Source organism: Mirounga angustirostris, unplaced genomic scaffold (assembly GCF_029215605.1).
Source record: "Mirounga angustirostris isolate CCGP_5_RB_7025 unplaced genomic scaffold, mMirAng1.0.hap1 SCAF_1, whole genome shotgun sequence".
Lineage (NCBI taxonomy): Eukaryota > Metazoa > Chordata > Mammalia > Carnivora > Phocidae > Mirounga > Mirounga angustirostris.
Genome location: NW_026991709.1, coordinates 129,350,698 through 129,377,084, shown reverse-complemented (window position 1 = coordinate 129,377,084; position 26,387 = coordinate 129,350,698). Strand labels below are relative to the sequence as shown.

The window sequence follows — 26,387 nt, the reverse complement described above, 5'->3', positions numbered from 1 at the left end:
TAATTACGGTCTCGAGGGGCCAGCACCCCTCCTGACCTTGACTCTGATTAAAGCACATTGGTGATTAGGTCTGTGTTAGCTGCTGCTTCCCTCGGAACGTGGTGCAGTTGGCTCTGGGCAGCCATAGGCTGAGGCGCAGGCCTGGATTCACCTTACAATCCCATCCCTTGTCTCAGTTCTTTAAATCGGAGGCTACTGAAAGACCTCTGGATGCCAGCCACCTTCCACGTTGTCAGTTGGAAATCTGCCCCTTCCTGCAACCTTGCTTTGCCTCTGCCGTTGTTTAAAGAATGTCGTATTCCCTTTGCACTGATTTATATTAAGAGGGCCAGTCCTTTAAGACTGGCAGCGGGGGTGGGGGGGAGGGGGGCTTTTAACCAGAGAAGCCCTTGGCTAGAAGCCTGATATTTCAAATTAAGAAAATAAATGTATTTTCTCACACACCTGTGGATTAGTCAGCTTTAATCATTGAATATTTTTTGAGCACCTGCTGTGTGCTGAGAACCGCGAAGAGTAGAGAGCAGTGGAGAGAATGGGCAGAAAATTATAATTGATTAAAATACACAGGTTACATGGTGATATGCCCTAAGGAGAAAAGGCATGGAGGGGCTAGCAGTGTGCGTATTTGGGAGCCAGGAGGATACAGTGTTACTCGTAGTGGGTTTGAAAGGCTTCCCTGAACGCGTGTTTGGAGAGAGTGCACCTCAGGGCCATGTGGGGGACAAGCATTCCAGCCAGAGGGAATAGTCAATGCTAAGCTGGGAGTAGGGCCTGGCCTGACTGAGCGCTAGCAAGGGGGGCCCAGCATCCTGGGGTTGGGGTGAGCCATGGATAGAGGAGAGGAGAGAGAGAAATGTGCCATCCAGAGTGTAACAACTCTGCCAGATAAGGTAAATGTGCTGATATACTTTTACAATATATGTTCTATAGAGCTAGCTTTTTTTTTTAAAGATTTTTTTTAAAAAGATTTTACTTATTTGATAGAGCACAAGCAGGGGAAGCAGCACAAGCAGAGGGAGAAGCTCCCCGTGGAGCAGGGAGCCTGATGCGGGGCTCTATCCCAGGACCCTGGGATCATGACCTGAGCCGAAGGCAGATGCTTAACCGACTGAGCCACCCAGGCGCCCCTAGAGCTAGCTTTTTTCAAGTGTTTGTTAAAATGAGATGTGGCACAGAGGATTTCTAAAGCATTGTAATCAAGATTACAATATTTCCATGCCAGTTACCTATTTTTTTACCGTGATATGTGGTGTTTTCATGGTCTCCCTTGCTTGACCGGAAGGCGGGCTGTTCTAGGGCCAGGAAATGGTCAAAGAGGAGGAGGAAGGACACGACCAGGGCTAGTTACCCATGGACAGCTTTTCTGGCTCCAAGTTGTCAGAAGCTGACTTTTTCAGCCTGCCCTTCCCCTGGGAGGGAAAAGCCGTTAATTGTCAACGCTCAAGCTTTTTCCCTCACTGCTTAGGTGGGGGTGGTTTGAAAAAGCATTTGATTCTGGAGCCAGCTGTGTTCCCCACCTTGTGTAAGGCCCGCACCCAGAATCTGCCTTTCTCCCCCTCCAAAAAGCAGCAAACACTTTCTCTTTAAAAACTAGAAAAAAAGGAAAAAAATTGTTTTGTGCTCAGAATCTCAGGCGTGGGAGAGGATAGGTGGGGGTGATTTGGAAGCCGCCTGGGTGATGTGAGCTGGAGCTGCAGCTACTGCTATCACAATTTTGGCCTGAAGTTGGGCCATCAGAAGGGTAGGGCTTAGGGCTTCCTGCTTCAGTGATGGTCCGCCTCACTGCTGCTGGGATGTCAAGGGACAGTAACTTTTGACCCAGCAATTGCACATGAAAAAATTTATCCAAAGGGAATAACTGGGCAGGGATATAGGTCCAATAATGTTCATTGCAGCATTGTTTAAAAATGTTGGAAAATTACGAATCCAAATGACTATCAATAGGGGATCTGTAAAATGAATACTGTGACCAGGCAATGGCTGATAGCCTTGGCCTTAAAATGATGACACGGCTTGTTATTAACCTAGAAAGATGTCTGAATAGAAAACAGATTCCAAAAGAGCACACAGTATGGTCCTATCCGAAAAAATATGTTTATGTGCGTAAAAATGTCTGGAGAAGATTATACATGTTCTATCTGATGAGAGATGAGCAATATTTATTGCCTTTATACTTTGCTATATTTTTTTGCATTATTTGCATTGACTTTGTATTACTTTATCATCAGAAAAAAACCCCAAGCCGTAAGTCATGGGGAAGTAGTGGGTTGAGGGAAGACTGGTCTTGGTATCAGGTGACATGGGTAGAATCTGAGGTCCGCTGACTTTTAGGGGTACTTGGCCCTTTGGAACCTGAGTCAGCTCGTCTGTGAATTGGGGTAGTGATTCTTGCCCATGTCCTGGGGTGGCCTGGAGGACAAGAGGGAGTGCTTTGATAGCCATGCAGCCTGGGTGAAGGAGAGGCCTCGTGCATGCAGGGCAGGCAGGGAGCACCAAGGCCCAAGGGGTGCCAGAAGCAGAGAAGTCTCTGACAGGATGTCCATTGGAGCCAGGCCTCTCACAGTCTCTGGCCATGGCTCTGTTCTCCCCCACACTCCACCATGACACTTCTTTGTCAGAGACTGGCTCTGGGCAAGGGGCCAGAGAAAGGGCTTGTCTAGGCGGGATGGACTTTTTTTTTTTTTTTTTTTTAAGATTTTAAAAATTTGACAGAGTGAGCACAAGCGAGGGGAGCGGCAGGCAGAGGGGGAGGGAGAAGCAGGCTCTTGCCTGACGTGCTCAATCCCGCGGGACCCTGGGATCATGAACTGAGCCGAAGGAAGACGCTCAACCAACTGAGCCACCCAGGCGGCGCTAGGTGGGATGGACTTTGAAGTCACTGGAGCAACAGGGCTTTGCCCTGTGGCTGGTCTGCTGGGGTGTGGAGATCAGTTTCCTGAGCGAGCCCTGCTTTGTTAGCATGTGTCCTCTCCTGGGGTCTGTCTGGTAGTTTGTGGTGCCCAGTAGCTGTTTGAGTGGATGAATAACAACAGATTGCCTCTTCATGGCTTTGGGCAAATTACTTAATGTCTCTGGGCCTTGGTTTCCCCATCCCAATGATGGTGCATAGTGAGCCATTAATAAGTATTATTGCTGCCCCTAACGAAGGCTGCAGTGTGGTTTGTACTTGTAGGGAAGACTTAGGTCCATCCTGGGATGTCTTCGCTGCCTGTTTTTGTCTCCTGACTGCTCTTCAGTCACAATGACAGCTAATAATAATAGTGCCTACGATGTGCCGGACCCTGTTCTAAGCACTTCGTGTACATAACTCACTGAGACCTCAGAACAACATGATGTAATAGATATTATCTCCATTTTGCTGATAAAAACGGAGGCATGGAGTTCAAGTGTCTTTAGAGCAATTGCTCAACTTCTGCTCTGTTGACATGGTGGGCTGGAGAATTCTTTGTTGCAGGGGTGGGGGGGCGGGGGCTGCCCTGTGCACTGTAGTAGCATCTGCTCACTAGACGCCAGCAACGGCACCCCTCCCACCCCAAGTTGTGACAGCCTAGCCCCCTCCAGACTTGCGAAGGTCCCCTGCGGTGCAGAATTGCTCCTGGTGGTGAACCACTCCAAGTATGGCCCTTGCTGCACCAGGTGCCTCAGCGTGACCTAGGACTTTGTTAGAATTGCCAAATCGTTTTCTTTCTTTCCTTTTTTTTTTTTTTTTAAGTTTATTTTTTAGTTATCTCTACACCCAGCGTGGGACTCAAACTCACGATCCCGAGATCAAGAGTTGCATGCTCTTCTGACTGAGCCAGCCAGGCGCCCCAGAATTGCAGAATCTTGGGCCCTGCCCAGACCTAGGGAATCAGAATTTCTGGGGGTGGGGCCCAGGAGCCTGTCTTAATCTGTGCCTGTCTCATGCATATTCATCAGGCTGTATTCGGGTCATTTATTTACTTGTCTGGCTCCCCCACTCACCTGGGCCCTGGGAGGGAGGGAGGGAGGGAGGGGCCGGACCGGGCCTCCCATCTTTGTGGCCCAGCATCCCCTGCAGTGCCCGAACATAGGTACAGTGCGTGTCGGAATGGATGGACGTTAGTTTGTGGCTAGGATCAAACGTCCTTATGGACTGATAGCTCTTGGCATCGTCCTACGTGCTGTCCTACAAAACAGGCGGGTCCCCTTTCTTGATTATTGCCTGCTCTGGAATTGCATTTGTCCCCAGGCTTTCCTAGGCTGACCCTGGGCGCAATGACAACGCTGGTAGCCCACAGCCTGTGTTCTCCTTCCCCTCCCCAAAGTCCCTCACTCAGAGAGGTCTGAGTTCATGAAGGTATAAGATTCTGCCCTACTTGGAGATGCTCCGGGTTGGTTTGTTTTTAATTGAGATACAGTTGATGAACAATATCCTGTTAGTTTTAGGTGGAAGAGTGGCCTTTCACATTAAAAAAGGGTGGCATATATGTGGATAGAGACAAGAGGCCATGATCTGTTTAGTGGGAAGAAATTAGGTAATACAAATTAAAGTATACATAAAACTATATGTAGACCATATGTAAAATGATACGTACATACAATAACAGAATCTGTGCATCTGAGAGAAGAAAGGTCTAGTGTGGTCCACAGACTATGAACTGCTCATTACCAATTAAGGTGAAGTAAATACAGAAATTGAGAGTAAGACTTTGGAAACTTTTTTTAAAATGAAGTTACTGGGGCCCCTGGGTGTCTCAGTCGTTAAGCGTCTGCCTTCAGCTCAGGTCATGATCCCAGGGTCCTGGGATTGAGCCCCGCATCGGGCTCCCTGCTCCGCAGGAAGCCTGCTTCTCCCTCTCCCACTCCCCCTGCTTGTGTTCCTGCTCTGGCCATGTCTCTCTCTGTCAAATCAATGAATAAAAATCTTTAAAAAATTTTTTTAAATGCAGCTTATTTTTGTATTCCGCAGAAGCATTGATTCACAGCGGGTTGGGGGTCAAGAAGATCCATTACCATATAGTTTGAGAAGTATGGCTCTAGAAAAATGTACCCACAGATGTGATTACTAATGTTAGTTGCTAAGAATGCGCGTGATTTTTATGGTTCATTTTTTGGTATTTTCTGAATTATTCACAGTGACCGTATTTTATCATTACCATAAGCAAGGGATGGGGGTGGAGAATGAAGCACTATTATGAAGAGATGTCTTTATGAGTTCAAGAAATGAATTTCTGTGGAAGGAATTTTAGCAACTATGAAGGCTGGTGGGAAAAAATGTTCAGATTGGTAGTCCCTGCCTTAATTGTAGATAAACCCTGACGTTAGTGGGTTTGCTTGGTGAATTACTATATTGTTAAACGGTCATTGTGGTAATTCATGGCGGCATGAAAAGTGCCATAAAGGCATTTTAGGATCGTCTATAGCCAAGAAACCCTCATTTATACATTTTCTATAAGACACAAAAATCCCCAAGATATAATAGTGGGAAACCTTTCAAGTATTAGGAATATTTACATATTGAAACGTAGTTATTACATGAATTTGAGTTACTATATGAATTTTAAGTGGATGAGGACTGTGGGCACAGAGAGGCAGTCTTGCACAAACTCACTCACTGGCGCTCCATTAGCAAACTGCCGTTAGTATGGGCTGTTAGTGAGAACACAGAGATAGCGATCTAATACTGGAACGGACTCTTATTGCCTTAAAAAAAAAATCAGATAGGTCTTCCTTTGAAGCTGTGAAGACCGGTGAGATGATACAGAACTTTGCCGGCCCCTCAGCTGGAACCCATCATAGGAATGTAGGCATTTGCTGTTAACGTTACAAACGAACTTTTCCGTAGTGAATGTGACTGTATCCTCAGGTTTATCCAAGATGCCATCCCTCTGATCTGAGGTGCCACAGAGTGTCCCCACCTCAGAAGACAACAGGCTAGGGGGTTGATGGATTTGTTGCTGCCCCAGTGGTGGATAGAAGCTTCTGGTCACCGAGTCGGCAGAGCAGTGGTCCCCATGGGCTGTTGCCTTTTCATATAGAGCTGCTATTTTTCCCTCTGAGCATTTATTGTAGGGACTTTTAACGTAGTGGGGTGTGTATGTGTTTTGGCTGGATGAATTAAACAGCTACTGAACCTTATCGTTTGATAAGTATTCCAGTCCTCTTTGCCTGGCCCTCCTCTTTGAGAGTTACTCAATCTGCTGATCCTCATGTCGATGTTTCCAGCAGGAAAGACTGTATGGCTTTTATGTGGTGCATCTTCACCAAGGCTGTCATGATAATTTGCAGAGCACCTCTTCCAGAGCTCAGAGCATCAGCCTCTTTCATTTCCTTAAAGGAAGATGGAAAAAAAATTTGTTCTATTCTTGCCTGATTTTTTTTCCTTTGCTGTGTTTTGCTGGATTATCCAAGAGATATTAATGTTTGCTCTGACAGAAAGAAACTGCTAATGGGGAGACAATGAGAGGAACATCCGCTGTTTGTTATAACCTCAGACAAGCCCACTTAATATAAACTCTTCCATTGTTTGGCATTAGACTCAGCTGCGGCATGATGAATGGGGTTTGGTTGTCTTCGTCTACCCTCCCCTTTTAGCTAGCATGCAAGGATTCTGTCCTCGATCTGAAGCCTACAGATTTGAGGTTCTCTCCCCCAGTTTTTGGCTTTCTTGGAAGAAGAGTATAATGGGGGTGTTGTCCGGCCTCATTGTTCTGGTTACTATTTCTGCCCAACAAATTACCCCACAGCTTCTTTGCTTAGAACAGCTGCTCTCTTTTGCCCATGATTGTGGGTCGGGAACTTGCCGAAGGCTCAGCTGGGTGGTTCTCCCTTACTGGGTCTCCTGCAGTGGCAGTCCAGTGTCAGGGGCTGTGATCATCTGAAGGCTTGACTGGACAGGACATCAGAGGAGACCCACTCCAGTATCTGGGAGCTCAGCTGGGGTCCTCAACGAGAGTGCTGAATCTGGCCTTTCCTGCCCGATGCCTCAGGCCCTCTGACCTCCTTATGGCTTCTGGCTCCCCCGACTCTGAGCATCCCCACATGACCCAGTGGAAGCATCATGTGTGGCCTTTTCTGTCTAAGTCCTGGGAGTCCCATAGCAGCGCTCTGTCACATTCTATGGCCCAAGCAGTCAAGAGCTCACCCTCATTCAAGAGGAGGGGACATAGATTCCATCTCTTGATGGGGAGCAGTGCCCAAGAATCTTGAGCCACATTTTAAAACTGCTATGCTCATGGTGGTGATGTACAGACAGGGATTCATATTTTGAGGCCTGCCGGACATTGGTGTGCATTTACTTAATAAACAACCACATTTCCTAATGCCTTGTCGAGTTGCTTTAATGGTTAACCAGCTAGCCAAGCAAGGACTTTGGTTAGCATTCTCAGCGACCCTTAAGCCAGCCAGCAACAATAAAACAAAAGGGAACAGTTTTTTAGCAATGCTGTGGGTCTTGTTTTAGGGAATTCTTTGCCACTGTGCCCATTTCTTAAAAATTTTGTCTGCGAGAAAATGATGATACAGCTTCAAGGCCTATTAGAAAACATTAGTGGAGCCTAAAGCCAAAAGTGCAGTAGCTAGGCAGACATTTTATAAATTCGGGGGTGTGGAGGGGAGGTTCTAGAGCTTCTTGGGCAGCTCTGGACATGCTGCTTTCTTTCCTTGCCCCTGGTTTTTGCTTGCATCCCCACTGGGGAAATAGAATCTCGGTATTGCATGCATTTGCTGGAAATTGGATCTACTCCCCAAGCTGGAACTTGTTAAAGCACACCACACTTTATGTAATAAAACATAGGGTCAAAAATGAGTAGGAAAACTTGTTTTGGAGTCAATAGATGCTTACTGCCTAGCACGTGGTGGTGGAAAGCGTGGGCTCTGGAGTTCAGGAGGGCTGGATTTGAGTTCTCCCTCTGCCTCTTCATAAGCTGAGCAGTCTTGGCAAAGTTGGTTCGTTTGCTTGTTTTGTTTGCTTTTCTGGGTTTGATTTTCTTCTCTCTGAAATGGGAAGGGCAATACCTATCTTGCAGGGCTGTTAAGGATTAAATAAGGGATGTTTATAAAGTGCCTGGCATGGTTCCCTAGCACGTAATGTTCAACAAATGTTGGTTCTTTCTACCTTTTGTCATTTACTGAAATAATGGCACCTACATAAAAGGCATAATTTCCTGGAAGCTGATTACATGCTCAGTATTGTGGTAAGTGCGTTATATAGTTACCCTAGTCTCACAACAGCACCTGAGGACACTGATGAGAAACGGAGGCCCTGTAAGATTGAGCCCCTTCTCCCAGGTCACATGGCCAGCGGGTCGGGGAGCCAAGATTTAAATCCAGGAGTCTGAAGCTGGAGGCCATGCCCTTAAGTAGTTTGGGGATGTGTGTTGTGGATGTGGAGGATGCATATTCTGAGGTCCCCACCAAGACTGTGGGTGAGAGAATGCTGGTGTAGGACTTAGGGGACAAGGTGTTCACCCTCTGCTCTGATTCTCACCGGGTATACATCCTTGGGAGGGGAACTTTACTTTCTGAGGCTTCAGTTACCTCATCTGTGAAATGGGAGCATCTGAGCCAAATGATCGGCAAAGTCCTGGGATTTTGACTTTAGCCATATGCCAAAAGAATTATGAATCCCTCTTAGTCTTGATGATAGGGGAAATACAAAAGCTCTTTGGTCAATCTATGCTCTAATAGACTTAAAATTTTATTTTTATTGAAGCACTACTTGCATATAGGTAAGGAAAAGCCCCTGAGAAGTTTTACTGAGAAATGAAGGTCCTCTGCCTCATTCCTTCCCATCCCCGAGTTCCACTCCCAGAAACAACCACTTTTAATGTTTTTAGCTATTTCTTCTGGTGGATTCTTCTGTATCTCTAAAGTGATGGCAGTGGATTTTGACTTTGGTTCTTTTGCATCCTGTGCCCTCCTTTCTTTCCATTCTGACGAACTGCAGATAGGAGGAAGGTTATCCAAAGGAGGCAGGATGGCTAGCTTCCCTGGAATGCTGTGGCGGGTGGAATTGTGCCTCCAAGAGAGGCTGCAATCCATGATCTCTAGAGCTTTCTGAGGTTACGTGAATTTGCCATATTGCCCTGATTCTAAAACTCGCGTTAACTATAAAATGGACCTTGTATTGCATTCCAACTTGGATGTTTGTTGAAACACTACCCCTGATAAACCTGCACATCAATAGTATAATCCATCCAAAAGGTAATATTTGCAAATTTTTGGAAAAAAGTGGGTCTTGAAGTTGAGCAAATGTGTTAAGCCTTTTGGTGTAAACATGGAAATAGTTCACTTGTGGATGAACTCAGGAAAATGCCGTGGTTTCAGCAATTCTGCCTCCTCTTACACAAAGAATCCTGTGGGTTTAAAAACTTATGTTTGGCCATGAATGGAAAAGCACTGGGGCCTGTCAGTCTTTCTGGGGTGGGTGGGTGTGTGTGTGTGTGTGTGTGTGAGAGAGAGAGAGAGAGAGAGAGAGAGAGAGAGAGAGAGAGGATGAGCGTGTGAGAGAGTGTGAGAATGTAGGGTTATTATGTAACTTTAATCTTTCCTCCAGGGCTAACTAGGACTGACCCTTGTACCCCAAGATTTGAAGAGCTATGGGTTTTTTCCTTTGTAGTGCTTGGGACCTTGGGCTATTTAAACATACTGTTTTATAATTGGTTAAATTCCATTCTGGTGGCTCATGCACATGTAACATCAACAAAAAAGATGAATTGAATGAGTCTTTTCCAAATGGACATTCTACAAAGTAACTGGCTCATATTATTCAAAAATATCAAGGCCATGAAAGACAAAAAAAGACTGAAGAACTGTTCCAGATTAAAGGAGACTAGAGAAATGCGACAACTAACTGCAAGCTGGCAAGCCTGGATTGGATCCTGAAAGGTTTTTTTCCTTTACTATGAAAGACAATAGTGAGACGGTTGATACAATTTGAATAATGTCAGAGACCAGATTAATTGGTTGTATCTGTGTTAACGTTCAGATTTTGATCATTGTACTCTGGTTACGTAAGAGAATGTCCTCATCTTTAGGAACTATGTGCTGAACTCTGTTAGGGTTAAGGGACGTCATATCTGTATCTTAGCTTCCTTTTTTTCCAAGTCTGAAATTATTTTAAAAATTTGAAAGGAAGAGACTTTTCCTCATTCCCAGATCTGCCAGCTGACTTAACTCAGCTTCCAAATGGCAGGACCTCCCTTGGGGATGGGATCTTGACGTTGGCCAGATCTTCGAGGGAAACCACATGGTCCGGGCTGGTGGGACAGCTCTGGTGGGTTGTGATGTCCTGTGAGAGGGGACTGGGTGCTCACCTGCGTGTTTGGAAACGTCCTAGAGTCATATCAGAGCTCTAGAACAGCCTTTCTGTGTAGGAGGAACTTGGTTTTATTTGGGCCTAAAGAAAATTCTAAGACCTCTGTTAACCTCAGAACAAGGGGAACTTGCATCAGGAAACTATACTGACCACCATCTTTTCTTTCCTTTTCCCCCCTCTCGGTGGAAGGAACCTCTTGATAATTCAGAACCAGGGCAGGTGGTGTGGTGCTATGAAAAGGGGAAACAGCACCTGGCCTTGTCACCGAGGCAGTCCAGCTGCATAGGGCCTGCCCCTGGGTCTGGAGCTGGGCAGCACCCAAGCTGGGATTAGAATCCCCTACACTCTGGCCCACAGCCACTCAGACAGCTTTAGTAAAAGGGAGGATTTTCTGAAAGGTTGAAGGAATCTTTCGTGGAAGCCAAGGGAGGGAAGTACCATAGAGCCTTAAGCATAGAGAGCCCAGACATCCCAGTTGGCCCGACCGTCTTGGTTCACATCCGTTGTTCTAGCCTAGTTATTGATAGTGCTCCACCTCACGGTCAACAGTGCCTTGGTTTGATTGATAATTTATCTGGCTGTGTAATTGCAAGATTAGAGTCTAGGGCCCAGCTGATCTCCCACAAGCCTTCCTCCTTTGCCTCCTCTGTTCTCCCCTTGGCCTTGACTCACTGTCTGCTCTCGCTTTATCTCTCCCTGCTCTGGCTTCCTCTCTTCCCTGACAGCGGGTCTTGTAGCAGAAATATGGTGGCGAGGTTCTAAAGGATGCAGGGGGGGAGAGTCCCCACGGAAGGAACCGGTGAGTTTGGCAGACACCCCAGGAGGCCTCTGCGACTGAAGTCAGAGCTCAAGATGAAAAAGAAAAGGGAGTCAGAAGGGAGGGATTAGGCACCTGGTTCCCAGCAATGACTGACTCCTTCCAATCGGAAGGCCCGGCTCTCTTCTTCCCTGTTCCTTTGCATGCATGTTGCCATTCCTTTAGAGCTGTTCTAACCAGGTTCTTCTAGTTGGGATGCCACTCGCGGATGTGGAATTGGGCCTGCATGGCGATGGGGAATGTCTGGGGGGGGGGGGGGTGGCTGGCTCCAGCTCCCTGCTGCTCTTCTGCCCTCCCCCCTCCCCTCTCCACTTCTGCTTCCTCCTGGCTCCTGTGTGCTCGAGCCTTGGCCTTGCTGGGTGGGCTCTCTAGGCCCTGGCTCTACCCTGGAGCCTTCTTTCCAGCTCTGCCTCTGCTGCAAAATTCCTGAAGGAAAAATGAGATTGTCCTGCCCCGCCCCAAGGCTATAAAAGCCACTCCCCATGGAGGCTGGGACTGAGGGAAGGAAAACTGGACAGGGCAAGGAAAGCAGGCCGCTGGAGGGCCTGAGGAGCGTGGCGTGGTCTCTCAGAGTGGAAAAGTGGAGTGAAATCCAGGGTCAGGAGCTAGCCTTGTGCAGTCCCAGGTAGCAACCACGAGCCACATGTGGCTATTTAAATTAGAATTTAAACATTACAATGTAATTAGGAATTGAGGAAGTTGCACTAGCCACCTTTCACGTTTTCATTTAGCCACATGTGGCCGGTGGCTTCTCTGTTGGACAGATACAGAACATTTCCTTTCTTGCAGAAAGTTCTGTCAGACAGCCCTGGAGAGCTCTTACCCTTTTCACCCAAACACTGTTTCAAAGTGTTTTCTTGGTGTGTTTTAATAGCTGCCACAAGTGCTCTTAAAGAATAGATTGGAGGGGTGGAAAAAAAACCCATGGTATATAGGAAACATAAAAACATTCCAGGTACCTTATAACTGGTCAGTAAGTCAGACCATTTCCATTGGTGCCTTTTGTCATGTAATTCGAGAATATGCCTGCAAACGGAGACTTTACGTGTCTAACTCTGGGTATTCTTCTGCCACTGTCATAATTTTACCGTATCCTAATTCTGCATGTACTGTTTATTCCATATTTTCCTTTAAATCGACTCACATTTTTACTTCACTTTGTTTGACATGGAGACTTCATGACTGTAAGCGGAAAGCCATCAAGGGGAAATACGTTTTTTAAAAGCGAGCTTTTTATTTTATGAAGTCTTTACTTTTTTTTTTTTTTTTTAAAGATTTTATTTATTTATTTGACAGAGAGAGACACAGAGAGCAGGATCACAAGCAGGGGGAGTGGGAGAGGGAGAAGCAGGCTTCCCGCTGAGCAGGGAGCCCGATGCGGGGCTCGATCCCAGGACCCGGGGATCATGACCCGAGCCTAAGGCAGACGCTTAACGACTGAGCCACCCAGGCACCCCAAGTCTTTACTTTTAATTCCAGTGTAGTTAACATACAGTGTTAGCTTCAGGTGTACAGTATAGCACTTCCACAGTTCTAGACCTTTCTCCGTGCTTATGGTACTGTGCTCTGAAAGCAAGCTTTTTATTGCAGAATTTTACTTACACGTATGTACAAGTGCCCAACTCAGAAGGGCACAGCTTGGTGACTTGCAAAGCAGTGCTCTTTTGTTTCCAGTGGATTTGTTATTTTGCTTCTCAGATTTTAGCAGATTCCCTTCCCTGTGGAAGACTCTGAGCTAGACCAGCTCCCCCTTTTCTTAAGGAGGAGATTGGCGAATGCGAAGATGTGGGAAGGTGCCACAGAGACAGGTAGCACCCAATAGGGCCTCCTCCTTGGACAAAAGCAGAAGGATTCAAGAAAGATCTGAGAAGGAACAACTGTTCCACTGTTACTGCAAATACACCGGTGTTTCTAATTTGCGAGAGGTCTTTGCGGGGCAGGCCCAAGGAGAAGAGTGTGGCTTAGGCTACACAGCAGACTGATGCTTTTGGCCTCAGGTTCCCTCTACACACGTGTAATCCAATCATTGAGGACCCCAGAGAGCTCTGGATTTGTGGGTAATACCTATAAGATGTGCTGTGTTAGAAAAGGTAAAAACTTGTTTGATAGTCCTTTAAAAACCTGTATTAGTTCATTAAAAAATAATAAACCTATTACATGTTGACACCTATTTGATCAGCAACAACTATTTTCCCAAACCAAAAAATTCATAAAAGGAATGTAATCATTTAATAGTGTGTTTTTTGTTTTTTTTTTTAACAAGTCTCTTGCAAGTCTGGCTTAATAGAAGAGCTGAGTTCTCTGCTTCTGCGTTCCATCTCTTGCAATGGCACATACCAAGTGGTCTCTGGAGACCTCCACTGAACACTCATGAGAGAATGAAGGTGAAAAGGCAAATAAGTCCAACGTGATAATGAACATGGTTTTGACCTTGCAGACTCCCAGTAAAGGCTCAGGGACCCCCCCACGGTGCCCTGGACTGCACTTTGGGAACCACAGGTGAAGCGAACCACATTTGACGAAAAGACTGAAGGTGTGTGCTTTTGTCTGAAGTCTGACACGCACTGGCTTGTGGCCTGAGATACCTGCAGACTGGGGACCGTCATTCTTGCTAAGCCCGTCTTACAGGGTCATTGTGTGGCTTAGTTAATGCCTGTGAAATCTTTCTGAAGCAGCGGTGTATTTATAAATGGCATTACTAAGGATCTTTTGAAGTATGGCAGCATCTTTAATTTGTAGGACAGGGGTTTTTTTTGTTTGTTTTTTTGATAGGAAGTAGGATTTATTGGTGAGCGTGAACAGGGAGGGGGCAGTACGGAGGTTCTCATGAGAGCAGAGCCTGCCATTTGTCCAAGGGGCCACGATTAGGGATGTATTTGACCCCACAGCCATGTGGGATGAGTCACTTTTCAGCCACCATGTCTTCAAATTCATCCACATTATACTTAGTAAAGCCCAACTTCTTGGAAATGTGGATCTTCTGGTGGCCAGGGAACTTGGCCCTGCGTAGGGTCTTGATCACATGCTCCTTGTTCTGTGGCTTGGCACAGAGGGACCTGACTTGGCCGATGTGCCCTGGGGCTTTCCAAGGGCACCTCGCATCCCTGTCTGGAGCCTAGGTTGGAGATAGCATGAGGTTAGACGTGACTGTCCACTGAGAGGGGTTGTCTCCAAGGTCCCGTAGGGCAACCCATACAGCCACCAGGCTGCATACACTACCAAGGAGGCTACTGCAAGGAGCCCTTGCACACTGGGTCCCCGCAGGGAAAGAAAAAGACAGTTATTTTAAAAAACTGATGCCCCGTCTTCAGCTTACTTGGTTCTAGAGGCACCTTTGTGAAGGGGTCAGGCCGTCATTCTCAGCTTACAGGCGAGCTAACTGAAGCCTAGATCAGTGGACTGGCCAGAGAATAGAGACTCGTCCCCACTGTGGAGACACCAGGCACGCTGTTTCCAAGGCAGGCTGGCGCGGGCCGGTTTGCTTTAGCCCGAGTGCTGACCTGACCCTGGGTGTATTTCTGACACACTGACACATTCAGACAGGGCTCTCTGCCACCCACAGCAGTTCTTGGCTTGAAAAAATTGCCCTCAGTCTGAGTCACCTAACAGAAGTGACACGGTTTTCAGATTTGAAGAGCTGAGGGATCCAAGCAGAGGGAACTCTTTTAGAACTTCTTCACCTGCTGGTCTAAAAAATCAGCTGGTCAACAGCCCCAGATAGTAAATGACTTGTTTTTCTTGACCAGTGAAAGATCTGCTCCTTCTCAGGAGAGTAGTTTATACGAAAGTGCATGGGTCATTTACTGTGGGGAAAACAGCTCTCTCTCCTCCCCGGACGTTCCTGGAAGCAACCCTCCCCTCTGGTCTTGGGAAACACATTTTTCTGTAATTGTAGGTGATCGGACAATCATGGTCAGTGATCCTCCTTGAAGTAGGAACTAAGGCAAAAAGCACAAATTCAGTTGTGGCAAGCGGTCTTTAAAGATGTGGCCAACTGGCATTATGATGGATTTAAAGAAATACTTTATACAGGTTAGGTTGAATTAAAGTTCGAGATTATGCTCCATATAAGCATGGCTTTGTTGTCAGGGGAAAGAACCTTCGGCAGTTGACCATATTACAGTGCTTTGCTGTGGTATGGACTATAGATTGACGCTCCCCTCCCTGTCTACACTGATATGACTACCTTAAAGCATCTTTCTCATTTTTTTTTTTTAAAGGCTTCATGCAATTGCAAATGACAAATCTATTTTCTTTTTTTAAAGATTGTATTTATTTATTTGACAGAGACACAGCAAGAGAGGGAACACAAGCAGGGGGAGTAGGAGAGGGAGAAGCAGGCTTCCCGCTGAGCAGGGAGCCCGATGCGGGGCTCGATCCCAGGACCCTGGGACCATGACCTGAGCCAAAGGCAGACGCTTAACGACTGAGCCAGCCAGGTGCCCCGACAGAAATCTATTTTCAACTAGCTTGAGCAAAATATAAAACAGTGGTGACAGCTGGGGGTGTGTGTGCACCGTTTTGGCTCTGGGGAAGGCGGAGTATAGGGTTAGACTGTGCAGCATTGCTGGGTCCAGAAGCTCCAAGTGTTGCTGGGACTTCCTACTCTCAGGCTCTTCTCTCACGGTGCCAAGATGGCTGCCATCTGCTCCACGCTTTCCTTCCATTCTCGCGCCATCTCAAGAGGAAACAGTTCCTCTAACAGTTTCAGAAAAGTCCCAGGATGAAGTCTCATTGGTTCTGATGGGTCACATGCCCGCCCTCCACAGTCACCGAGGCTAGGAGTATCCGAATCTGATTGGCCAGGCCTGGGTCACATGACCACTTCTGGGCCCTGGGTGAGGCCCAAGAGAATCAGGGCTGTTAACCTTGGGCAGGCGGGAGAGATTTTGGTTTGTGGACTCGCACGCTCCAGTATTTGTGGAGAGTGGTTACTCAAATGGCTGTGATTGTGTGGAATGGTAAAACTGGGTCTGCTTTATCTTCTCGAGGAGAAGGCTGGCTTTGTGTTCAGCTTTTAATGCGTCTTGGATGAATAGGCTTGTTGGGGGTTGGACGTGAGCCAGTCGCGCGTCACCGTCCCCGCCAACACAGCCTCATTGATAGAGGGAAACGCTGGTGTCAAATCCAGTCTCTTGGGTGCGATACCCTTTGGTGGCCAGACACTTACCCAGGCTGGTGGTCCCTGAATCTGCCCGCCAGAATCACCTCAGGAGCCCTGTTCACTCTTGGGTAAAACCCAGATCTGATCCGGTCATGCCTCTGCTTAAAAATTCACCATGGTATTTTACCACAATTTTTAAAAAGGGAAAAACAAAATAACCAAAAAAAACCCCTGCGTTAGTGACCCGTCCTCCTACCCCACTCCCGTTTTTTTCCTCCTTTAAAGGCAGTCTAGGGCGCCTGGGTGGCTCAGTCGGTTGGGCGACTGCCTCCGGCTCAGGTCATGATCCTGGAGTCCCGGGATCGAGTCCCGCATCGGGCTCCCTGCTCGGCGGGGGGTCTGCTTCTCCCTCTGACCCTCTTCCCTCTTGTGCTGTCTCTCATTCTCTCTCTCAAATAAATAAATAAAATCTTTAAAAAAAAAATAAAAAAAAAAATAAAGGCAGTCTAATCAGTTTAATGTATTTTAGCTGGCTAGGTAGTAACTTCTATGACTCTAAACAGTGGGCTTTGTGTGGCTGCTTGTTGATTTGTCAGTTTGTTACCATCTGCCAGCATCCCACTTGGAAGATGGGATTTTAATCTCTTTCCTCCCCCTGGTCCCCCAGGCACCCCGTTTCCAAACACTTCCTTTCCTCCCAACAGAACTATGATGCAGTCGGTATTCAGTGGTCACGTGACCGCCGTCATGGACGTGCTTCACAGCGGAGCCTTCCAGTGAACTACCATCACCTTCCTTTTTGTGGTAGAACGCGTTCTTCGGGCATTTCTGACGGGGGCATGGGAGGTCAACTGAGACTAACGTAGAAATCAATCAATCCACCATGTCTCCCCACGGTGCATGGGATAAAGTTCCGATGCCGTAACTCCGCACACGCGCCCCTTCTTGTTCCAACCCCCACCTGCCCGCTGGCCTGCGGGTCTTTGCTCACACGCTCCTCCCTCCGCGGCTAATGCCGCTGCCGCTCTGTCTGGGGAAGTGCCCAAATCCCCTCTCTTAGCGGCCTGGCTTGGATGACACTTGGCGTGGCCTTCCCAGTTGTAGGTCTGTTGCACCGTGTGTATACTGAGGTCTTAGTATTTCTCACGTGACATTATTTATTTACGGCTTGAGTTTAAATCTTGGCTCTGCCATGTCCCAGCTCGGTGGCCTCAGGCAGGCGACCTCTGTGCCTCAGTTTTCCTCTTTGTAAAATGCAAATAACAGCAGTAGCACCTGCCTGCTAAGGTTGTTAGCGACTGCACAAATTGATGGAATTAAAGCATTTCTAATAGTGCCTGCCACGTAATAAGTCGCCATCTGCGCTCTACGTCCCTCTCCCTCACACAGGCAGACTTGGGTGGGTTCTAGTCACCAGAGCCCAGAATAGCTCTTTGGCAAATTAAGTCTCCAGGGGCTGGGCTGGGCACCTAAATAAGAGATGCAGGCCGGGTGTGATTCAGGCATGGGGGGGGGTGTTGGGGCCTGGAAGGGGCAATCTCTTTCTGAGGGGGCATCTCATATTCTACTTCTCGGCGGGTGCCAGGTAGGAATGGGGGCCCAGTGTTGCCAGATTATCAGATTCTTTTCCCTTATGAGAAGTTTTGAGAGTCCACTTTTTTTTTTTTTTTTTTTAATGGGTTTTCCTGGCATTTAGTACACGGTACAGACCAAAGGCACTAAGCCTACTGGCCCACAGGCTGCTGGTTTGGGGCCCAATTCTCATTTTGCGAATGAGGCCCAGAGTGACGACGTGATCTGCCTTGGCTCACACGCCGACCGATTGGGCCCTCCGTTTTCTCACTGGTCTGGACGGGCTTAGCACTGGTGCTGCCGCCCATGGTGGGGACTTTGAGAATTCAGTCGTGCATGTGGCGCATTTGCAAAGCATCTGCCCACACGGTATAACAGGTTGCTCCTTCCTTTTTTTTTTTTTTTTTTTTAAGATTTTATTTATCTGAGAGAGAGAATGAGAGAGAGAGCACGTGAGAGGGGGGAGGGTCAGGGAGAAGCAGGCTCCCCGCCGAGCAGGGAGCCCGATGCGGGACTCGATCCCGGGACTCCAGGATCATGACCTGAGCCGAAGGCAGTCGCTTAACCAACTGAGCCACCCAGGCGCCCCCAGGTTGCTCCTTCTATCATGTCAGCCGCACCTGCCTCAGAGAGACCTCCTTGGTGTTTTTTTAAATAGGACGTGGGTCTCTTTTTATGCCAGATGGTGGGGGGGGGGATTGTGTGCATTTACCGAGCATCTGCTGGGTGTCCAGGAACTATTAGTTGTTTTACATTTGCATTCTCCTTTATTCCTTCTGACCGCCCTCCCTATAAGATGTAAAGTAGCTATTTAATAGGTGATAAAAATGATTAATAAAGAAGTTAGCTGATTAGGGCCTCACAGAGGTTTGGATGGGATTGGGTCTATTTATATATGTATATCTTTCATGTGAAATATATATATTTATTTACATTTTATATATATATAAATACATAAATATATATATTTGTATTTATAGGTTTATTATATATATATTTTATATATATATAAAATATATAAAAAATATATATAAAATTCCAGGCTTCAGACAACATGCCGCCTCCTACATATTGGAAGTTAAGGCTGGGAGAAGCTCAGTGGAGCTTTACTAGTCCCTGGGCTGCCTTAGGCACCGGCGCCTGGAAGACAAACCTAGTGGTGTTCTTCATCCTTAGAAGCTGTAGCAGGTGACTTTGGGCCTGGCTAGATAGACGAGAAGGCAGAGAAGATGATGATGATGATGACGATACAGGACTGGGGGAGAGGACCAAGGCCAGTGTCAGAAGCAGTCTGGGGTTCAGGAGCTGAGAAACTGCCACACAAAGCAAAGGCAGTATCCTCATATGCTGGGGTGCTGGCCTCGTTTCCAAAGCCATCTAGCAAGCCCTGGCGCCATATGATAGACGGGCATGAAATAGAAGTCAGCAGAACCTCCTTCACCCCCATGAGCCATCCCATTGGCCCAAGAGGCCCCTACGATTCGACGTTTAGAGATTTCAGAGAGTTCCCTGTGAGGCAGGCCCTCTGCAGCCAGTGGAGCGCACATGGGTTCTGCCAGCAGGATGGCTGCTTGGTCTTGGGGCAGCCCCACGGCTGGTGTTTATGTGTTGTTCCTCTTCGGAGTATCCATTTCCCCTCTCAAATGTGAGCCTCTCCCTCCACCCCCCCCCCCCACGTGTGGCTGTGTCACGCAGATGCTAAAGGGAAAAGGAGTAAAGGGGTATAGGGTCTGTGTAGTACTAACCCAGCTCTCCAATAGGTCTTCCTAGACATTGGACTAAAGTCCTTCTTTTTATTTGTTTGTTTGTTTGACAGAGACAGCAAGAGAGGGAACACAAGCAGGGGGAGTGGGAGAGGGAGAAGCAAGCTTCCCGTGGAGCAGGGAGCCCGATGTGAGGCTCCATCCCAGGACCCTGGGATCATGACCTGAGCCGAAGGCAGCTGCCTAACGACTGAGCCACTCAGGCGCCCTCCCCCTTTTTTATTTTTTATATTATTGTATTTGTAAAGTCCTTTTTAATTGTATTTCCTCCTTGTGAAGTCCGCGGATCTGGGTTTGTTGACTTTCACAGCGTGGTTAAGCCTGGAACGGCCCACCTGCCGGTTCCTCCTTTCCAAACTCTTATCGGAAGCCTAGGTTGCTCTACCTGTCTCCAGCGTGGGTGGCCACCCTTATCTCTTGCCATTCTCCACATTCCAGACTTCTAGTTTCGTCCGGGGTTTTTTTTTTTTTTTTTTTGAAATCCCATGCCTCTCCCTCACCCCTCTCTGCTGGACATGGCTCCTCCACTCGGGGCTGGGTATTTCCTCTCCCTCCCCCAAGTGAGCATTCGCACTTCTGGCTTCTGTGTAGATGGTACCCACAAGTCTCCCTCTTGCCACCCCCCCCCACCTTACCTGGCCTGGCGAGGTTCTCTGCTGCTGGGTTCCACGACACTGGTACCATTCTCATCCTGGCACAGACTTTTCTGGAATGGGCTATAGTGCGTGCCTCTCCCACCAGATTGGAAGTGCCTTGGAGACAGGCACCAAGCCCGAGGCCCAGCAGGGGCTGGCGCGTGGGAAGTTTCCACACAGTGTTTAATGTAGACTACATCATATGGTTGAGGACTCCATGGGAGTGTAAGGAATGGGGCCACCATTATGGACTGGTGGCCAGGGGTGGCTGGACTAGAAGTCTTCCTCTGAGGACCCAGACAAAACTTTTTTTTCTTTTTTTAAGATTTTATTTATTTATTTGACAGAGAGAAACACAGCGAGAGAGGGAACACAAGCAGGGGGAGTGGGAGAGGGAGAGGCAGGCTTCCCCTGGAGCAGGGAGCCCGATGCGGGGCTCGATCCCAGGACCCTGGGACCATGACCTGAGCCGAAGGCAGACGCCTAACGACTGAGCCACCCAGGTGCCCCCCCAAACAGAACTTTTAAATCAAATCTAAGGGGCACCTGGGTGGCTTAGTCGATTAAGCGTCTGCCTTCGGCTCAGGTCATGATCCTGGGGTCCTGGGATCAAGCCCCACGTTGGGTTCCCTGCTCAGTGGGGAGCCTGCTTCTCCCTCTCCCTCTGCCTCTCCCCTGCTTGTGCTCTCTCTCTCTCTCTCTGTCAAATAAATAAAAAATATTTAAACCAAACCTGAGTTGTCTACCTTCATATGGTAGTCACTAGCTGCACTTATTTTTAAAATATAAATATATTTAATTAAAATTAATTAGAAACCCATTTCCTCGGTCTCAGCCAATTGTAAGTGCTCCGTAGCCAAATGTGGCCAGTGGCTGCCATACTGGGCAGTGCAAGCGGTAGAACGTTTCCAGTATCTCAGAACGTTTCGGACAGCGCTGCTCTAGACACTGTGTTGTAAAAGTATTTATTTCGGGGCCTGTAGGTTTGTGTGCAGGCTCTCCTTGGTGCTTTTGAGTTAGGGAAAGTGGATCTTCCTGGATGCCTTCTCAAGCCTGAACTGTTTCCTTGTTTTCTCCTTGGTGCAGGATGCTCGTCAGAAGTTCCGCTCTGTTCTGGTGGAAGCAACGGTGAGACTGGACGAACTGGTGAAGAAAATTGGCAAAGCCGTGGAGGACTCGAAGCCCTATTGGGAGGCACGCAGGGTGGCGAGGCAGGTAAGGTAGCCCCGCAGACCGTCTGCCCTGCCTCTGCCTGCCGCCCCAAACCGGGTCTGGGGTGCACCTTCTGACGGCTGTGCCTCCCGCCGAAGGGTAGAAGCGCGAGTCCCCGGAGATGCAGAATGACCGTGACTTTGTAAACAGCTGCATTTGAAGACAGCCTCTTATTTTCCCCTCCCCCCACAAGCTGCTCCATTCCAGCTCTTGATGCTCTTAATAGAGTGTGGGTGCTGGCATTTGGATGACCCCGTGAGTGGGTGCCACTTGGATGCCGAGTTGGTGCCCAGATCCACTCCCCGGCAGCTGGGCCATCTTGTGCGGCGTGGGACCTAGTTCTGACTTCACAGTGTGTCTTCTTTTGTCACCACTGATGTGATGCAGTGTTGTGCTTGCGTCCCCTCCCAGCCTCTGATAGCCAGGCCCCATGAATGGGGGGCGGGGGGGTGGAGGAAAAGAGCCCCCAACACTCAGCAGGCCCCGGGGCTGGGGGCTTTCACAAACCTCCGTCCACTCTGGCTTCCCCGTCCCGTGTCTCTTCAGTGTGACTTGCCACCCAAAGTAGGCCTAGGCGGGGTGGGGGGCGGGTTTCAGAGTTTGGGTTCCGTCCCTTGTATGTGTTTATGTGATGGAAGCTGTGGTCTCTGCTGGTAAGAAAGTGTGAGCAACAGGTATTTGGACACCTACCATGTGCACAGGCAGGTGGAGGTGTGGAAGGGGAGATCATGGGAGGGTGAACCCTTGAGAGATGAAGCCCCAGAAATGGAAGAACATGTTCAGATCAGACCCATTGAGGGTCAGAGGCCAGGAGTTGGGCATTCTTCCCCTTTGCGCTGCCTCCATGCACCTCTCCAGTTTCTCATCAGGGGATCCCCTTGATGGCTTTGGTGGTTCTACCGAGATCCTAGGTATGTTTTTGGCTTTCGCACTCTGAACCCTGAGCTGAGCTTTCTGTTTGGAGCCTGCCAGATCTGTTGCCTTGTTCCTAGACGGAATAGCTGCCTGAACCCGGTCTCCTTCCCTGGCCAGCTGCACGGCGTTGTACATCAGAGTGCCAATTACTCCTTGGTCTCCTGCAAGCTCTGAGCAGCCACTCCGCTTTCTACCTTTCTCTGGGCCCCACCCAGGCCTCTGGCTTTCCAGGGAATGAAGCCCTTCTCAAAAGGTGCTGGCCAGTCCCCAGGAGCTCCAGAGCCCTGAGGTGCTCTCTCTCAAAAGTACCTGTGTCCCACAGTCTTTCAGGTGCACCCCAAGTTGGGGATGTCTCATTCCCCCGCCACACCCTGCTGCCATGTAGCCCAGAGTAGAAGTATTCTTGATGTACAATTGCAGCATGAAGGGTTTGAGAAGAAATTTCTGGTAATTTAATGTAAGCACTGATGAATACTGAGGAGGTTATGAAATCTCTTTTTCTGAAAGTCTTCAAAGCTTGAATTTGTTGCCTTCTGCCTCTCTTGAGCCCACAAATATCCTTAAAACCACCCACGTGCCCGCGCCTCAGGATGATTAAGAGTGGTCTGTTAAACCAAGCCCTTGGAGTTGTGGCAGACATTTGCCCACCTGGTCCCTGGAGCTTGGGTTTCGGCACAGAGCTGGCTAAAGGAGCGTTTGTTGTTCAGGGGATGCTGGAGGTTGGTCCATTAGGTCACTGGCCCCAGCTGGTGGGAGATGTCCACTGTTGGCTGTAGTCCTGTCACATGTGCTTCTACCTCAGAGTCTTTGAACTTCCTGGTCTCTCTGCTTGTCATTGATTTAACCCCAGAACTTGCGTGGTCCACTTCTTTGTCTTCAGGTTTCTGTTCCAATGCCACTTTATCAACAAGGCCTTCCTGGGCTACCATTGACGTAACTGCCACTCGCCATCTCTAGCACCCCCATCCCTCGTTCCTTGATTTGCCATTTCTCCGTAGCACTCTGTCCAGCTGACTTGTTATTGTTTACTTGTTTATAGTAGTGCAGCTCTGTGATGAACGCCTGAACAGATGCGTGAACGACGAGTTGGCAGGCAATAGCAGAGCCCATGCTCCTCCTGGCCCGCCCTTGGCGTTCTGAGCGTTTCTTCCATTGCCCTTGACTCCCAACTTACCTGCCACATGGCCACGTGAGCAGAGGGGTAGGAACACGGCTGGTAAATCCAGCTTTGTCTGGGTTGGGTCCATTTAAATCTCATGCTGGGTATGTCCCCAGTTGTCTGTGACACATCTGGGGTAGGTTTCACACCACTCTCTTCTGTACCCAAATCCTCTCTGATGGGGAAAGAGGTAGGAGGGAGCTGGGCTGGCAGGGTCCCGCTGCTGGGCACCTGCGACCTATGGCATTGCTCCTTCCTCTCATTCCTTCTCTTGGCTGGTGAGGACAATGATCGCGACAATTGTGGAGTTCTGTGGGTGAGCCACTGAGTCATCAGGTCTCTTGAGATTATACCCAGACCCTGGGGGTGACTGACTCACTGTCAGCCAGCAGAGGCCAAGATGATTGTTAAAGGAACCCCTGCCTTCTTGCAGGTGGGGCAGGAAGAAGAAGGGCGGGGAAGGCCCAGAGGGACCCCTACCCCTCAACCCCAAGGGACTTTGTTGGTCTGTAGCCGAGGAACTGGAAGGACGCTCAAAGGCTGAGGCTGGTTGCGGCTGTCATATTTCATCTGCGCACATGGTGGGCTGTCTGGGCTCGGGCCAGGTGGTGAGTCTGTTTGTGCACACGCATCCTCTGACCTTCCTGATGGTGAAGGGGCTGCCAAGTGGGGCTTCCTGTTTTCTTCCTCTCTCTTATCCCCACCCCCTTCCTTTCTATATTTATGGACCCTCTGGCTGTGTACAGCAGGGATGGTCTCAGGGATGCCTTCAAAACATCTGCTTCTAGTGTGTATCAGGAGGCGCTATGTTCCCAGGGCCTCTGCATCTTTGTCTATGTGACAGGGGTCAGGTTACCGGAGCAGCCTTGGCTCTCTCGTGAGGTTGTCTTTAGGATTTCAGTGAGATAACGTGTGTGTTTGACCGCAGAAACCCTGCATGAGCTTAGGTTTCAGCTCCATTAAAGAAACTTTTTGTTGTAGAAAATTTTGAAAATAAATGAAGAAAAGAAGTCTCCATGTCTTCTGTTAGTATTTGATTTATATCTCCTATTTTTATTTATTTTTTTGTGTAAGAGATTATCCTGTGGTGGTGTTTTTCTACTGTCTGAATGCCCATGTCCATCCATCCAGAGTCGCAGTGGAAAGGAGACTTAAAGAGCTTCGTTTTCCAGCAAGAGTTTACAAAGGCTTGTAATTGTTGGGCCAGTAGAAATTCTATTTGCTTATCAAAAATTTGCGTTAACTTTATTGTTCCCGATGTCATGTCAGATCAGGAATGGGTCAGATCCAGTCCTGTGAGGGGGAAAACCCAGCCCAAATTCTGCCGAGAGGAGGTAGAACACAGCCCCCCGACGCCCAGCTGGGGTGGGGGCAGGACACTGGCTTTGATGGATTTGAGGGCTTTTGTCCTTGAGCTGCAGCTTGTCTGTAAGGCTGCTTTGACGTATCTGTCAGCCCATGTGGCCTTCAGTGTGTGGCCGGGGATGTTCTGACGAGGGGGCGGAGCCGTGTGACTCAGTAAAGCCTGAACAGCTGAGAGTGTTTCTGGCTTGCTTCGCTCCCTGGGCTCTAACTTGTCTAGCAGTAACCCTGGGCCTGTCATTTTTAGTGCGGCCACTCCCCATGCGGCTGCTGCCTTTTTTTTTTTTTTTTTTAAGATTTTATTTATTTATTTGACAGAGAGACACAGCGAGAGCGGGAACACAAGCAGGGGGAGCGGGGGAGGGAGAAGCAGGCTCCCCGCCGAGCAGGGAGCCCGATGCGGGGCTCGATCCCAGGACCCTGGGACCATGACCTGAGCCGAAGGCAGACGCTTCACGACTGAGCCACCCAGGCGCCCCTTTCTTCATATTTTTAAAGAGGTGTGGAAACTATATAGAACATACATTTTGCCATTTGGAAGTGTGTAATCCAGCAGCATTAAGTACATTCATATTGTGGGGCCATGCCTACCACCATCCATCCCCAGAACTTTTTCATCTTCCCAAACTGCAGCTCCGTGCTTATTAGACACCAACGCCCCAGTCCCTCCAACCCCCTGCCCTTGGCAACCATTGTTCTACTTTCTGTCCCTATGAATAAGTACCCGATATAAATGGAATCATGCAGGATTTGTCCTTCTGTGACTGGCTTCTCTCTCTTTGCCTAACATCTTCAGGGTTCGTCCATGTTGTAGCGTGTGTTAGAATTCCATTCCTTTTTTTTTTTAAAGATTTTTTTTATTTTTATTTATTTGAGAGAGAATGAGAGAGAGCGTGAGAGGGAGGAGGGTCAGAGGGAGAAGCAGACTCCCCGCTGAGCAGGGAGCCGGATGCGGGACTCGATCCCGGGACTCCAGGATCATGACCTGAGCCGAAGGCAGTCGCTCAACCAACTGAGCCACCCAGGCGCCCAGAATTCCATTCCTTTTTAAGACTGAGTAATATTCTGTTGTATGGATACACCACATTATGTTCCTTCATCCACTGATGAATACATACGGGCAACGCTCATTGTTTTTACATAGTTGCAGTGTGTCAGAAGACTTTGCAAACCTGAAGAGCAACAGAAATGCAAAACAGTGAGGGTTGTTCGGAGGTTACCTGTTTTGTGTAAGTCTGTGCCCCACACGTAAGCTCCTTTGGGGGAAGTTAGGCGAGTGGGAAGACATTTAAAGCTTGTGGAGTGACTTAGCTGTAGGACAACTGGCAAAGCCAGACCTCTGAGCCAGACCTATTGGCTTTGAATCCCAACTTACCGTGGGACTTTGGTGGGTTACTGAATCTCTGTGCCTCAGTTTCTTCATCTGTAGAATGGAGTCGTGTATGTTAGCTTTTGCTGGGACACAAATCACCCCAAACTTAGTGGCCTAAAACACTTATTTAGCTCATGATTTTGCTGGGCAGTTTTTCTGATCTCAGGCTTGGCTGATGTCCTGCATATGTGATCAGT

At 48.4% G+C, this 26,387-nt stretch overlaps 1 protein-coding gene and 1 non-coding gene across 5 annotated transcripts in view; one reads left to right on the top strand and one right to left on the bottom strand.

Annotated features, from left to right (window-relative positions):
• Positions 1–26,387, top strand: part of SH3BP5 (SH3 domain binding protein 5) — an 80,382-nt gene that overhangs the window by 5,522 nt on the left and 48,473 nt on the right. For all 4 annotated transcript variants that reach the window (XR_010410639.1, XR_010410635.1, XM_064588191.1 and 1 more), the window contains exon 3: positions 21,257–21,385. Coding sequence is in view for 2 of the 4 variants with exons in the window: in XM_064588191.1 (XP_064444261.1) it covers positions 21,257–21,385 (129 nt within the window). In the remaining 2 variants the exon portion in view is untranslated. The remainder of the gene's footprint in view (positions 1–21,256; positions 21,386–26,387) is intronic.
• On the bottom strand, positions 14,259–14,395 carry LOC123835044 (small nucleolar RNA SNORA70). Its single transcript, XR_006788603.1, has one exon. It is a non-coding gene; the product is annotated as a small nucleolar RNA SNORA70 (small nucleolar RNA).